This window comes from Passer montanus, unplaced genomic scaffold, assembly GCF_014805655.1.
Source record: "Passer montanus isolate IOZ18808 unplaced genomic scaffold, ASM1480565v1 scaffold73, whole genome shotgun sequence".
NCBI lineage: Eukaryota > Metazoa > Chordata > Aves > Passeriformes > Passeridae > Passer > Passer montanus.
Window position 1 is genome coordinate 2,442,597 of NW_024372481.1, and position 15,699 is coordinate 2,458,295.

Sequence of the window (15,699 nt, forward strand, 5' to 3'; positions counted from 1 at the left end):
TTTGTCTGGCATCTTACCTGTGTTCTATTTTTAGTTGTTAGTGAAGGGTGAGGCAATGTACTTAATTCTCATTACAGTTAGTTTAATCCAATTGTGATGTGGATTTAGAGACTTAGTAGGTCTCAGCTGAGTGTGGGCTGTCTTGTTCCAGTTACTGTCATTAAACAATGCACACTGATACCTTTTTCCACTTCTAAAACTGAACCCACGTATCTAAAGGTGGTGTGATTTGGTGCCTGTGTTTTGCACCTCTGTTGACCTCTGTAGCTGTTCCTCAATTGAGAAGAGGGTTTCTGTACATTTTGTGAGTTCACCTGACCTGTGGTATCACCCACCTTGATGAGACAATAGTAAAGATTAATGTGGGTTTTTGGGGTTAACAGAGTGCTTTTGTCTTAGCTCTCTTTGAACGAAGCAGCTGCTCTCAGAAAACTTTTTATCCTGCTGTGGAGTTGGTCAATACAGAGCTCGGCATCCTCCAAAGAGCCTCGTCCCGGAGCAGCTCTGAGCTGCCCTGTGGGGCCAGCCCAGGTGTGCTCCCGGCATTCCGGAGGGGCAGAGCCGCGGTGCCCGGGGCAGCCGAGCGCGGGCAGCGGCTGCAGTCCGCTCCGCGCGATCCAGGCAGGCTTTGCCGGCGCTCCGGGCTCAGTCCCCGGGCTGTGTCCCCGGGCTGTGTCCGGGGGCTCTGTCCCCGGCTCAGTCCCCGGGCTCAGTCCCCGGGCTCAGTCCCCGGGCTCAGTCCCCGGGCTCAGTCCCCGGGCTCAGTCCCCGGGCTCAGTCCCCGGGCTCAGTCCCCGGGCTCAGTCCCCGGGCTCTGTCCCCGGGCTCAGTCCCCGGGCTGTGTCCCCGGGCTGTGTCCGCGGTCCCTGTCCCCGGCTCAGTCCGCGGTCCCTCCCCGGGCTCTGTCCCCGGGCTCTGTCCGCAGGTCTGTCCCCGGCTCAGTCCCCGGGCTGTGTCCGCGGGCTCTGTCCCCGGGCTCTGTCCGCGGGCTCAGTCCGCAGGTCTGTCCCCGGGCTGTGTCCCCGGGCTGTGTCCCCGGGCTCAGTCCCCGGGCTGTGTCCGCGGGCTTTGTCCCCGGCTCAGTCCCCGGGCTCAGTCCCCGGGCTCTGTCCCCGGGCTCAGTCCCCGGGCTGTGTCCCCGGGCTGTGTCCGCGGTCCCTGTCCCCGGCTCAGTCCGCGGTCCCTCCCCGGGCTCTGTCCCCGGGCTCTGTCCGCAGGTCTGTCCCCGGCTCAGTCCCCGGGCTGTGTCCGCGGGCTCTGTCCCCGGGCTCTGTCCCCGGCTCAGTCCGCGGGCTCTGTCCGCAGGTCTGTCCGCGGTCCCTGTCCCCGGGCTCAGTCCCCGGGCTCAGTCCCCGGGCTGTGTCCCCGGGCTGTGTCCCCGGGCTGTGTCCCCGGGCTGTGTCCCCGGGCTCAGTCCGCGGGCTCTGTCCCCGGCTCAGTCCGCGGTCCCTCCTCGGGCTCTGTCCATGGGCTCGGTGCTGCTGCTGCGGCCCGAGGAGAGCCCGCCCCGCACCGTGATGCGGCCACAGGAGGGGCTTGCTGGGCTGCAGCTCCTGTCTCTCCCCCGAGGGCTTTAGAGCGGCCACTCTTACACTTGTCATGGAATTAAAGAAAACTACCTCCAGGCCGTGCAATGCTGCTCTCCTGCTGCCACTTTTCTTCTTGTTTTGGGGTAAGTTTTTGTCTTCTGTGCCTGATTCTTACCCAGCTACTATGCAGTAACTTTGGATCAAATCTGTGACTTGCCCTTATATTGAACAAATTGGTATCTTACAGTTAGATTTTTATCCTAAAAACTGTTGTCAGGAAGATAAATAGGCATTTCATTCTAGACGTGTTGTTCCTTCCATTTATTTCTTGTCTCTTTTTGTCTTTCTCCCTGCGCACATGTATGTTTGCATTTATTCACTAACTAACTAAAAGTAATTGAGTATTCATGTAATTAAGTATTCATGTAATTAAGTATTCACCTATTATAGTAACCATTTTCTCCATTGGAAAGGTCTGAATATTTTGGTTGTGCCCACACAGAAGAAACACAGACCTTTATTTCCATCCTATATGCTCAAGAAATACATCTGAGCACAAGAGGATGTCACCCAGGGGAGTGTAGTGCCAGATACATCTGGTGCAAAATGTGGAGGGAGATCACAGCACAGGAGTGTCTTCATTTAGAAATTTTGAAAAAAGCAGATCCATCCTCAAAGTGCAAGAAGCAGTGAGGTAACAAAAGAGTCTATGGGGAGTTGTTTTGTTTTGTGTTTTTTCCCACACCAAAAACTTATTTTATAGCCAAAGAATCTGCTTGAGTACACTGAGATTCTCCAAATTCCCAAGACCCTGTCTTTGGGTTCCATTGACACCCTTGTTTACAATATCTTATGTTCCCTGAAAAATAGGTGTCTCTGTTTCTTCTGGAGTAGGTGCCTAGAGATCTGCTGGGCCCAGACATCTGTTTTAGTCATCTGGGGATTATAAGGTCATGTCAGGAACACATCCAGCCTTTTACTGGAAAGTATGATTGGGATTGAACTGGTCTCCTCATCCTGCCCTCAGCACTGCAGGCTGGTACCTGTAGGTGCAAGTCAGGTTTGGTTTCACTGAGCAAGTACAGCTATGATCCATGACATGGAGAGATGGATGTGCAATAGGAGAACATTGAGAAAATGCAGTCAGGGCCTTTTCTCTGCTTGTGTCTGCTGAACGTGGCACTTGGCATTTTCTTGCATTACTAGGTGATGTTTATGTAATTTTTGAGATTTGGAGAAAGTTTTCAGCTTTTCCTCTGATTCCCCAACAGTCTCTTTTTTTCCTTCTGAAGCTTCCCAAGATTTCTGTTGCTCTGACCACTTCAAACCATGAATGTGAAAGTCAAAATATGTCATGACTTTTGTCTTTTTATTTTTTCTCTTCTCCTTCCTTGTACCAGTTTCTTTGTCTGGTGTGTTTGCTCCAAGTGCCTGGAATTCCTCTGGCCACAGGGAAGCAGCAGGACTGTCTTTTGTATCTAGTAACCATAGCTACTGGTTTGGAGTGTGAAGCAATTACGGTGGCTTTGTGCTGGGCAGAGGCAGGGCCGGGGGCACGGGGGATGCCGTGGGGCTGCCAGGCCAGGCCTTGGCTCGGGGTTTGTGCTCTTTGCCTGCTGCACTTGTGGCTTTTCACTCCTGGAGAGAGCTCCTCTCTGGAGCACTGGTTTAGGGAGAACTTGGTGCTCTTTTGAGGGCAGGTGGATGACTCCTCTTGCTGGAGCCAGCAAAGCTCGAGGGAAGTGCTGATTTTCAAAGTCTTTTCACCTACTACTATTTTCAAGGAAATTCTGCTAGATTTTAACTGGAGTGAATGATGCTGTTAGGTAGCCCTTGCAGGTTTTTAAGGCCATAAAGAAATGTCTTTTCTTGCCCTTATAAACCATATCACTACTTCTTTTATTTCTAATTGACTGAGTCTAAATGTCTTTGAAGCAGAGAGTGCCTAAGCTACTTGTTCAAAATTTTTGTGGAAATTCTGAGAATGCAGTTGGCCTGATGCAATCTGTACCCATCAGAGCATCCTGCAGGCAGATCCTCACAATCCCTTGTTTAAAATTGTTTAAAAGAAACCCTGGAGGGGCAACGGTGCAGGCTCTGCCTGTGACTCCCCTTTTGCTGCTGCTGCCTGTGTAATGGGAACACAATAGAATAGCTCCCAGCTAATTCCTTGTCTTTAAAAGAGATTCTGGAGGGCAGAAGGAGTGTCTTCTCACTTCTGTTCCCACACTCCAGCCATCAGCAGGCCCAGGAATTCACATACCTTTTGCCTGGAGGATGCTTTGGACGCCTGCTGAGTTAGAGCATGTGCAAGACAAACCTTTTGTGCTATCAGCTCTAATGCCAGCTCTTGAGATTAGCTCGGACACAGGGACGGTTTAAGGCTTACTTCAAAACTGGGCAACAAACAGAATCAATCTTTGCAGCTGTTTTGTTCATTGTCAGTATATTTAAATAAGAATTGGAAATGGTAGCCTGTGACTCACTCTGGTGAACTGAATACACAGGAAAGTCCCTGTCCCCGTGTTTGATCTGTGGAAATGGCTGAGAGATCAGAGAATATGTGAAACATGAAGGTCAGCTTGGAGGAGTGTTCATTAAGGGAAAATACTGGGGTGTCCTGAGCACAGAAGATCAAAGAGTTATGGTGGCAATATATTCAATGCTGTCATAAACCAGGGATTCACAGCTCCTGTCTTCTTCCCAGTTCTAGAAGCATGATAATAGGGGTTACACCTTCAATCTGCAGTAAAACTGAGCAGATAATGAACACAGCTAGCTGGCTTTTGTTCTGTGGTAAGAATGAGTTCAATTCCCTGAAGTGGTATTTCTGACTAATGCTGTTAATGCCTTGGGCCATGATGTTGGCACTGCTGGGCCCCATGGATTGGTGCCCACTGTTTGGCACCTTTTAGCAATTCACTGGGCAAGCTGGGGGGCAGAGAGCCAGGAATCACCATCCTCCTTCTTTGAGGGAGTAAATATTCTGCATATTTCCCAGGAACCTGAGCCACGCTTCTGGTGCCTGAATGAATGAAAGTCTAGCCTAGGCCTTCGTAAATTCTATATAAATATTTCACATACATAGATCTGGCATGAAAAACTCTGTCACACCAAAAACTTCGTGTACAAATGTGATGTGGAATTTGTTGGTCTCAAGTAACAAAGAGAAGCAATGTCAGAAGAGGTCTGAGAAGTGATGGACACACCATATCTGGGTAAAACTGTCATCTGGCCTGTGTGCAGGGACGTGGGGAGATGCCTTGAAGCTGGTATCCAAGGTGGTGTTTGGCTGAGACACTGGGCTTGTGTGTTTGCCCTACCAAAACTCTCCAAGAGACATCAAAGTCATGAATAGCGAGGCTCTTTCTAAAACTGACTTCTCCAAAAGGGACTCTTGGCACTGCTGGCAACCCTGGCATTTTGTCAGGCCATTTATTCAGTATTGTCTTTAGAAGTCCTGCCTGCTGATTGCCAACACTACTTTTGGATTAGCTAATCTTTATTTTCAGGGTTTGTGGGTTTTGGTCATAGTGCCATGTCCTGCTTCACATAAATTATCAGATCTGATAAGATCATAACCTGAGACAGTAACAATAATGTTTAGTTTCAACCAGCAGATATATCTCAGAATCCTTTTTGCCTTTTAAGAAATGGGGAGATTTCGACTCTGGGGCCCTGAAGGCACCTGAAGAGGCCTTGTACCCTGAGCAGGTACATGGAAGGTGCTTCCTGAAGAAGAATGTGGTTTTATCCTGCCATTCTCTTCCATAGCTGTCCTTCCAAAGTGAGCAGGGGCAGGGAAGAGAGAGGGTGGATATGAAAGCCCCTTTTCAAACCTGTTCATTCCCCTTTCAGGTTGTGTGGATCCTGGGAACAGGCCAAAGTGTGTCCCCTTTCACTAATCCTTTACACTGACCAGGATAGGGAAAGATCAGCAGAGGTCAGCAGGGATTTACTAATATAAGCACATGCCTTGCTGTTGTCATGGAGACCTAACTCTCCATTCCTGTATTCAGCGTTTATTTAGTAGCTGTGTTGCTCTGGATTCCTTCTGGTGGAAGGGTTCCCTTTCTGCCCTTGGCCTCAGGATCATTCTCCAGGGGGAGGTGTGCTGGGATGAGCAGCAGGAGCACAGCCTGACTGGTGAGAATTGCCCCAGGCTGGGGTTTGACCAGTCTGGTTTTGGAAATTGGATATCCCTCAAGCTCTGAGATTGTTGTGGTGCAGCTGGGCCCTGTGGTGCCCTGGGAATCCTGCTGTTCTCACCTCTTGGTTGTAAATTGAGGGGTTTTTTCAGTTATTGTAGTGAGTAGGGCAGGTGAAAAACATCTGAAGGAAGCTTCTTTCCACTTGAGGAGGATCTGGTTTGTCCAAGCTCATATTCAGTTTTTGCTAGGCCAGGAAATGACTCTTCTGGGAGCTGTGTCTGTGGTTGTGACCATTGCACAAGTTGTGCACAGGTGATGGTACATTTCCATTTTCCACCCAGTGCAGGGTGCATGGACAGGCATTCAGGGATGGGGATTTCCAGGAGGTGCCACTGCCTCTGCTTGGATTTCTTTTCCGTCCTTCAGTACAAAGGAAATGTGAGCTGAGAACCACAGTGCTGCCTCTTCCCTGCTGGAACTTTAAGTGATCAGCAAGACACCTTTAAGGTAGTTGTCAGTGCAGCACTGAGAGCTTCCACAGGTCAGGAGTGTCTGTAGATTGACAACATCCATCCTCTATCAGTTACCCAAGACAAACTTGTGAAAAGCAAATCCCCAAAATAGAAGCCAGCGAGTAATGCTAAAGCAGCATCTCCAATCACAGAAGTAATTGCCTAACTTCTCATTAATTTCTGATTTTTTGTGGTCAAAAAACTCGCTGTTGCAACTCTGACAAGATCACATAGTTCAGGTATAAAGTATAAAGTTATTAAAGTCAATTATTTAAACAGAGCCTGGTAATGCAGCTTGTTTGCCTTAAAGTGTTACAAAAGGTCACAAACCTCAGCGTTTGGGGAAAATGTTTGTCAGCTACCTTTAAAGTGTAAAACCAGCCCTGTCCTGACAGAGCTCAATGAATGCTTTATATGGGACTCTGGTAGCCTTTGAAGTTCCTCCTAATCCACCCCTAAATGCCTGGAACTGTTCTTCAAAGGAGCTGTGGGCTCCAGTTTCAATTCAGCACAGGCTTGCAGGATGGTATGATTATAATACACTTCTGGGGCTTTTTTCCCTTACAAATATCACTAATTTGTATTTTTCTTGTGAAACGTAAAGGAAAACTTCTGATTGTCATTGTTAATCCAGCAACAACTACTTTGATGAAAAACTATAAACTCTTGTCATTCAGTGATTTCCTTGACATGATTTTCACAGTGTTCATTAAACAGCAGAGTCTGAACTCATGTTGTCATGGTTGTTATATTGTGCAGCAGGAAAAGCTAATTTATTCATTTTTCTTATTAGTGTTTGGTGCATATTCATGTGCTATTCACATTCATATATTAATCTATTCCAAAACTGAGAGCAGTAAGTGTATGAGGACTATAAGTGTAAGGACTGATGGTTGAAAAGAATAAAATCATCAGATGTGCTCCTTGTCAAGCCAGATGCTCAGCACTGCCATGGCAGGAGTATTAGGGTTAGAATACATTCACACAGGGCCATGTTTTGTCCTTGGGAAATATTCCATATCAGTACAGGCATGCTGGATACAGGGGTCTGTGGGATAGAGTTTGGGGTTTGTGCTGTTGGTGTGCCTGCAGCCTCCACTGAGTCACTCAAACACGTGGGGGATTTTCTGCCAGCTGCAGTTCACAGGATAATTTGCAGTTATTTAGATAAGTTGCATTTCTTGTGATTTACACTGCATTGTCCTCAGCCTGCTCCATTCATGCCCTGTGAGCAGCGCTGTGTTACTTCAGGATATCTATTCCAGAAAAGGAACATTTTCCTCCAAAATGCTGTCCTGCTGAAGTAGCTGTATATTACCCAGTGCTACTGTTCATGTTCAGTGAGTTTTGAGCAGACCAGAGTTCTCCCTGCTCCTTCACTGCTGTCTTTGGTAGCCAGGAAGGCCTTTGCACTTATCAGGGAAGCTTTGTGTTGTCCGTGCTTGAGCTATATGATGGACCCAACCAGAAAAGGTACAAAAAGGTGTGTCTGTTGTGAAAGAACTTTGGGAAAGGCAGGAAATAGCAAAGGGCTTTGATGTTTAGCTTTATTTGCAAATCAGCATTTTGCCTGTGTTCTTCTCATGGAAGCAGAAAGCCACACGTGAGCCTTGGCGGTGACTCGGCCTGGCTGTGCCAGCAGTGCCTGGGGATTCTGTGGAAATGGGAATTTCTTTGCAGATGGAGTGTGCTGCAGCTCCTTCCCAACGTGCACCAGACTCCTTTTTTGTCCCAAACTGTGCTCCTGGCCTCTGGAAAGTGCAGGCAGGGGCCGGTTACTCATTAAGCCTACAAAGGCTCATATCTCCTGCCTAGTAAAGCTCTTTTGCAAATAGTTTCCTGGGCTTCCACTCTAATTGCCACAGAGATTCCAGGCAGATTCCGTCATCCTTGTTTTCTGCCTGACTGGGAATCTGAGAATAAAAGGGTTGATGGCAGAATAATGGGATTGCTGGACAGTGCAGGGCTCAGCAGCTCTCCCAGCATCACATGAGGGGAAGGGAGGGGTGGGCCATGGAGATGATGCTGGGAAGAGAAAGGGCTGCCTAAATCCCCGAGTAGCCTCCCTCCCCCAGCAGCACTGCCTCTTAAAAGAAGACTTAGAAACACTACAGTCTTTGGTGGGAGGAATTTGGGGGAGGTCAGGGCAGGGGCAGGCTTTTGTAAACCAAAGTCTCCTATAAATCCCTTTCAGGCCCTGAAGTCGGTGCCTCCACCTTCAGGTACAAAGAGCCTGAGGCGCTGATGGGGCAGAGCTGCTAGAGCACCACTGACACAGATTAAGTACCAGGGGTGGATAAGGTGCACCAGGGCAAGGCAAACGTGCCCAAAACCGGGCCAGGATAATGCTGGCACCAGTGGGAGATGTGGAGCTCAGCTGGGGAGCGATGCTGAGGTGTGATCCTGGCCAGTCCTGGCAGGGAGCATGGCAGGGTAAAGCAGCATTCCTCGTGGAGCACAGGGGCTGAGGGAGCTGCAGGGTTGGGATCCTGCCCTCTCTCCACCTGCAGCTTTGTGGCCACGGCTGCACAGAGAGGGCAGCAGAAAGGGTGAAGGGCTGCTTGCCCAAAGGCTTCGGGTGATGGCTTGACTTCCAGCACCAGGGAAGGCTGGATTGTCTCACCAGTAGCAATTTCTCAGGAGCATTTGCTCCTTCATGAGCTTTATCTGTGCTTTGAGACCATTTTTCATAGGCATTTTCCAAACATCTGCTGTGTAGTTGTTTGCAGAGTTACTTCCAAGTTTGGATGTTTCATAACACTTGTACAGGAATCAGGCTGGGATATCTCTACCACACAGCTTCTCTCTTATTTGTCTTGGAATTGAGCAGAATGAAAAGCTCTGATCTCGGAAGGCCACAGTGGGATGAGGTGCTAATGACTGCTGTCTTTGTGGAAGGTGGAAGTTCTCAGTTTCCACTGCCTTTGTCCCTTTATTTAATTTTTGGTTGGTTTATGTCTTTTGGAAAGTGCTTAATTGTGGCATTGAATCCAGGACATATATCCTAATTCTAATATAAAGGCTGTTATCTCCTGTCCCCTGTGCTGTCCCGCCCTTTGGCCAATCTGCCCCTTGTTTTACAAAGTAAATGTAAAATTTCTTGTGGAAAAGACATGAGGATTCCTCCTGTTGTTCCATTCTGCTCCATTTGAAATATCTATGTTGAACACTTTTTTTTTTTTAAATATCGTGTATCCTACTTAATCTCATTTATATGAACTGAACTTGCAGCTCAGTGGGCACGTCCCATCACATTTCCGGATGGTGGAGTTGCTTAATGGGGCAAGAGCCTTTTAAACACTGCCTTTGAGGGGACAGCAAGGCATTGTGGCTCAGTGTGAATTAACTGATCACAGCCAAATGCCCCCAGATTTAGGGGAATCTGCTCTCAGCATTAGTTCCTGTTGTTTGGTTGTTAGACTGGTGTTTTGGCTCAGCAGGTACTGATCCAAAATGCCTTCAGCACGGTGATCTCAGCAGTCTCTGCTCTTCCTTGCTAAAAATGTCCTGCTGTGTAAATTTACATGTCTAACATGTGGAGAGGGTGAGGGTCAGTGCTTGTCAACCTGAGCTGCCTGATGTAATCAGAGACTCTGTGAGATGTGCCTTGGGTTTGCCTTGGGTTATTTATGGGAGCATCTTCAAACCACTTCTGGATTAGCTGAGGAAAAATTGTATCCCCAGAAGGAGCAGCTGGGACATGCAGAGCTGCAGCCAATACCTGAACTTGTCCTGCCTCTCAGGATTTCCAGGCACAAATGCTGTGCCCCGCCAGTGAAAGGGGTCATGGAATTTTACACTAAGTTAATCTTGTGAATGGATTTAAGGTGATACGTGTCACTGCTCTGAAAGTGACTCATGGATGAATAAGCACAAGTAAAATAGTTGGTTTGTGAGTGTCTCCTAAAAAATCAGGTAACTGGTTACCCAAATTGGCAAGAGATTCTTGATTGCCACCAAATGAAGTGCTCTTGTCTTTATAGTAAATGTTTGATTCTCCAGTATCATCCTCATCTCCTGGCTAGTGCAGCCCTGTGGAGTGTGGAATTTAGGTGGGCAGTCTCTGAGCTGTATGTGAGGATTGGCAGAACTTTTTTCTTTAGAGCTACAAATGCTGACTAACAAAAAGTCTCTTTTCTCATCAGGAACTTCATACTCTGAAAATGACAGTGGCTGTTCCTTGTCCCCATGTGAGAATGGGGGGAGCTGTAAGGATTTGGAAGTGGGTTACCAGTGCACGTGCCCTGTGGAGCCTGTAGCCTACATGGGCATAAACTGTGAACTGCTCTATGATGCTTGCATTGAACATGACTGTCCTGCCCACATGAGCTGCAGCCGCACTCCAGGACTCCTGCAGTACGAATGTGTGTGCACACCTGGCTCTGCAGGTGCTGGCTGTGGCAGTGTTGATGCGTGTGAGAGCAGCCCCTGCCCACACCCTGGATTCCAATGTGTGGCTAGCCCGACTGGATACACCTGTAGGTGCCAGCCGGGCCCCGCTGGGCAAGGCTGCCAGGCAGAAAGCTCCGCGTGCTCCAGCCGCCCCTGCCTGAACAACGGCACGTGTGTGGGGGCTCCGGGCGGGTACCGCTGCCTCTGCCCGCCCGGCTTCAGCGGGGCCACCTGCGGGGACGACATCGACGAGTGCGCCTCGGGGCCGTGCCGGAACGGGGCCATCTGCAGGGACAGCGCGGGCCACTACAGCTGCTTCTGCGTGCCCGGCTTCCAGGGCTCCCACTGCGAGATCGACATCGACGAGTGCGCGTCCCGGCCCTGCCGCAACCGCGGCACCTGCCTCAACCACATGGACCGCTACGAGTGCCGGTGCGCGCCCGGCTACGCAGGTACGGCCGGCCCGGAGCTGCTCCCGGCCCCACCGGCTCTGGAGCCCCCAGCGTCCGGGCACGGCAGTGAGCAATGCCGTGGGGCTGCTGGCAGCACTCCCAGGCAGTGCTTGAGGCCTTGGATTCCAGGTGTGGGACGGGTGTTGAGAGACAGGGATCCCGGAGTGGACTGTCTGAGACTGGACACGGGTATAGGTGCCAGGTAGCTGTGATTAGTTCTCAGCATAAAATTAAGGGAGATTACATAAAAAGATATTTATCATCAGGAAATGGATACTTAGTGTTTCCAGGTATAACTCAGCTCTGCTGACCTGGCCTGTAGTTCTTGGTCCTGTCCAGCAGGATTTTTCCAAGGGAAGTACTTGTCTTTTGGAAAAAAGTGTCTTCTAGCTGGAGCTTTCCAGTTCTGTCATGCCTGGTGAATGTTTGTTTGGCATATGATTTAAGTGTTTCTGTTCCGTGCATCTGTGCTAATGGTGACTCAGAGAGGAATCCACACCTGCGAGTTATCTGTGAGGGAGGCAGTGTGGGCCTCTCCTCCCCCCAGCCCTGCTTATCGGAGTGCAGTGGGGTGGAATGTGCCCATGTCTGCCTGGTACCACCTTGCACCAGAACTTTCTCAGCCTCCCTCCTGTTCACAGACGGAAGCGTTTAAGGAGTCGAGTTGTGTGAAGGAATGCTGCTGATTACCAGTGGAATGAGGAGAAGTTACAACATTAGGAATGTAGTCCCTGATGCTGACTCACTCTCTGATAAAAATGAAGAGAGATGAAGGAGAAGCAAGACAGATTTTTTATGTGGGCCCTAAGGTTACGGTGATTTTGGGTATCAAGCATAATTCCGTCTTTGCAAATCAGTTTCTTTTTTTATCTTCTTGCTGAATCCTCAATTCAGGATTGTGGGATTCCCTGCCAAAGGAGCAATAAAGTGACCCAGGCAGCTGGAGGAGTTTGTTGTGCTTCAGTTTATTCTGATGTCAATCATGAGGCTTAGCCTTGGGATTTAGTTCTTCATCCAGAGGTTTGAGCACCATTGGCTGGCAAGGCCAGGTCGTTTCCTGGTGCTTGCAGCTGGAATTTGGGTGAAGGAAGTTTTGTGTGGGTATTGAGGGGTTTGAACCAGATTAGGGGGCCCACATTCCTCCAGGATTAGGATGGCCATGCCCACTCCGTGGGGAGCCTTTGCCAGGGAGGGCAGATTAGATGGATTGATAGGTGCCACTGTAATGAGTGAGGCTGGAGGTGATGCCAGGCCACAGGCAGCTCAGAGAGGTGGAATACAGGTAAGATAATTGCACAGAAATCTTTCATGAGGTCTTGTTCTGTCAGGGAGGTTGGGACTTTGTACCAAACAGGTGTTACTTGCTGTGACCAGTAGTGGAGCTAACATTGTATTTTTAATAGCGTTTCCCAATAAAATAACTTTGTAACATCAGGTATCACTGTACCCAGTGCTTTGCAATACTTTAGTGCTTTTTTCCTGGGTATCACAAAGCAAGTTACAAACAATTGAAATAAATGGAATTTTTTTTCAGAGAAGGAAGTAGAGATCACTCTCGTAGCCAGCTGGGGTTGATAACTGATGGCATAACAAGATAACTCTTGTGATTTCATCTCAGAATTCCAGGCAGCACATATACACTTCTGGGGATTTGTAACACAGTATTTTTCTGTTCTTTTAACAAAGGTGTGAACTGTGAATTTGAAATAGATGAATGTGCTTCAGACCCTTGCCTGAATGGGGCCCTGTGCAATGATCATGTTGGGTTCTACACCTGCACCTGTGCACCAGGTTACCAAGGAACCCAGTGTGAGGTGGACATCAATGAGTGTGAGAGCCAGCCATGCCAGAGCAACGGGACATGTCATGACCTCATTAACAGGTGAGAAACCAGTGGTGGGGGGCAATTAGACACCAGGACTGATCTAAAGGTCTGCTCAGTGTGGCCTGTGAAAATCAGAGTAGAAAGCTGTGGGAGGAATTGGATTTAGTGTTTTGTACATTGAGTGGCAGTAACAATGACTTGTGGCAGTAAGGGAGAAGCCCCCTCCCTTAGCAGAACTCCAGGGGTGCTTAAAGGAAGGGAGGAACAAACACAGAGGAGTGGTTTGCAGAGCATGAACAGCACAGGCAACTGCTGAGAGCACACCTGTGTGTCTGAATTTACCTTTCCATGGTAAGGTGAGAACACAAGGGGTGTGACATTGACAGCTGAGCTCTTTTGCCCGTTCCTCACCCGGGGCTTTGCTGTCCAAGGCTGAGCTGATGCTTGCTCTGTTTGGTGCCCCACAGCTACCATTGTGACTGCAGTGACACCGGCTTCGAGGGGACCCACTGCGAGCTGGACATCCTGGAGTGTGCCTCTGACCCCTGCCACAACAGTGCCACCTGCCTGGAGGGAACCAAGGGCTACAGCTGTGCCTGCTGGCCAGGTGGGCTGGGCCTCTCTGCTCCAGCACATGCTTGATTGCTGTGTTGGAGAAGTAGGGAATTAATGACCAGACTGTATGGCCCCTTGTGAGTTTTCATTGTCTGGAGTAGTGAGGCTCCACTGCTGCCCTTTACAGGTCATTCCAAAATCCAGCTGACCTGCAAAAATCACCGATTCCCAACCATAAAGTTTTCTTTCTGTTTTCTGACATTTTCCATCATGAGTTCCTCTATCATGAGGTGATGCTTTCCTGTAAATTGATGATTTTGGTTCCTGTATTTTACATAGTGGAGAAATTAAAGGGACTCTCTGCTAGATGAGATTTGGGGGTCTTATTCCCTCCTTTGAGTCAGCCATGGCATTTGGGAGCTGATCTCCAGTGAAGTTGTGCACCATGCTGACAGCAGTGTCTCGTGGCAGGTTACACTGGGCAGGACTGTGAGGAGGATGTGGATGAGTGTGTGACAGAGCCCTGTCACAACGGTGGCCTGTGCCTGGAGCGCTCCAACCCTGCCCACTACGGGACACAGCCCCACTTCCCCAGCACCTTCAGCTACAGCCAGGCAGCTGGCTTCCTGTGCCAGTGCCAGCCAGGCTTTACAGGTGAGCTGCACAGCAAGTGTTCATCCTCTGCACTGGGTGATGCTGCTGTTTCAGGAGAGGGGCAATGTTATCTGTGCAACAGAAATCTCTTAAGGACTGGTACTTCAGAGGGGCTGGCAGCCTGATGCATCAGGAATGTGCTTCTGCTCCCATTACAGACAGCTGAATGTCATTCCCTGTCCAAGACTGTCTCCAGGCTGAGGCAACAGCCTGTGCACTTCCCCATGCTGCCATGAATGCCCTGTGGCCATGCAGGTGCCAGGGTGTTTTCCCTCTGTCAGTCTCTCATGCATATGGCAGGATTCATCCCTAGGGATATCTGTGAAATTCCTCAACAGAGGAAGCTAATTCCCTGGAGTCACAGATTACTATTCTAGGTGTTTTCTTGATGAGACTACTCTCATGGCAGCAACTGTATAATCAAAGTGGGACAAGAGGGGTTTCTTGGTGTGGAGCTCTTGGAGCTAGAAGCTCTGTGGATGTTCCACTGAAATGCCATCCTTTCCATGGATTGGAGATATGTGTAAAATGCTGGTTTTAACATCTAGGGAAGTTCCCTAGTGGGAAGGCATAAACAGTAATACTTTATTATTTTATGGGAGAAATATGAGTGTTTGGTCCACTGTTGCACAGATGGGAATGGTTCAGAAGTTCTGGTCTTGCCAGTGTTTGAGACTGGAAAATCATTTCATACTTCATTTGTCCCCATTGTTCCGTGCTGGTGTTTGTGTGCCAGTGCCTGCAGACATGCTAGACTTCAAGGAATTATTTTTCCATTTTTAGGTGAAAGAAGTGCAAGACTTGTGACTGCAGTTGTTATTTTTGTTTCACTGCTGCACAAGTGCACTTCTGAGGTGTGTTTGTTTTCCACCTTCCAGGGGACACCTGCTTTACCAACATCGACGAGTGCGAGTCGCAGCCCTGCCAGAACGGAGGGCTCTGCCACGACCTGGTGAATGGCTTCCTCTGTCAGTGCCCACCTGGTTATTCAGGTAACCTGGGGAAGGGGTGGCTGGAGTCAGAGCTTCTGGGGAGGCTGCATTGCTGCCTGGCTGCGGGATTGCAGGATGAGAGGGCAGGACTGAGCTGGGCTGGGAGTGTGCAGTTCAGGGCTCAAAGCTGTGTGAATGTAGGCAAGTAAGCTGGTAGGCCATGAACTAGATTTGGAGACATAAGATCAACTGCATAGGGTATAAGGTCAGAGTATCCAGGGCATCTGCATCCTAGAGTGAAAGTTACCTGGGAGAACTGTGGGGGTTTCTATATGTAGAAAATATATAGAAAACCAACCTTTAAATAAGAGAAGGGGTGTTTAATGTTCTAAGTGTCACAGTTTGTACTGGCTGTAACAGATTGGCTCACCAGCACGTAAACATCTGTAAAACATCTCCATTCACTAACACCCTGGGATGATAAGAGCCAGCCATTTTTGGCTGAAAGCAGTGATCTGCTATGTTAGGAGGTCAAAAGGTCTTTGTGATGTGAGCAAAGGAAGCCTTCTCTGTTTACAAGGGAATGAGGAGTCTGGAATCTTCTCCAAATGCCCTGCCTGACCCTAAGGGTTCAGTTTGCTGGTTGAGAATCTGTGAGGTGGTGAATGTTAGCCCTGTTGTGAAAGTCCTCTGCTAA

General features: G+C 49.0%; 1 protein-coding gene across 8 annotated transcripts in view; it reads left to right on the forward strand.

The window, feature by feature from the left end:
* Window positions 1-15,699, forward strand: part of CRB2 (crumbs cell polarity complex component 2) — a 54,112-nt gene that overhangs the window by 22,113 nt on the left and 16,300 nt on the right. For 7 of the 8 annotated variants that reach the window (XM_039730568.1, XM_039730572.1, XM_039730574.1 and 4 more), the window contains 5 exons: window positions 10,338-11,036; window positions 12,723-12,918; window positions 13,329-13,468; window positions 13,888-14,070; window positions 14,949-15,062. In XM_039730568.1, the coding sequence (XP_039586502.1) occupies window positions 10,457-11,036; window positions 12,723-12,918; window positions 13,329-13,468; window positions 13,888-14,070; window positions 14,949-15,062 (1,213 nt within the window). In that variant the 5' untranslated portion in view covers window positions 10,338-10,456. Of the gene's footprint in view, window positions 1-1,540; window positions 1,673-10,337; window positions 11,037-12,722; window positions 12,919-13,328; window positions 13,469-13,887; window positions 14,071-14,948; window positions 15,063-15,699 lie in introns of those variants that run through there. The other variant, XM_039730567.1, reaches the window with a different exon arrangement.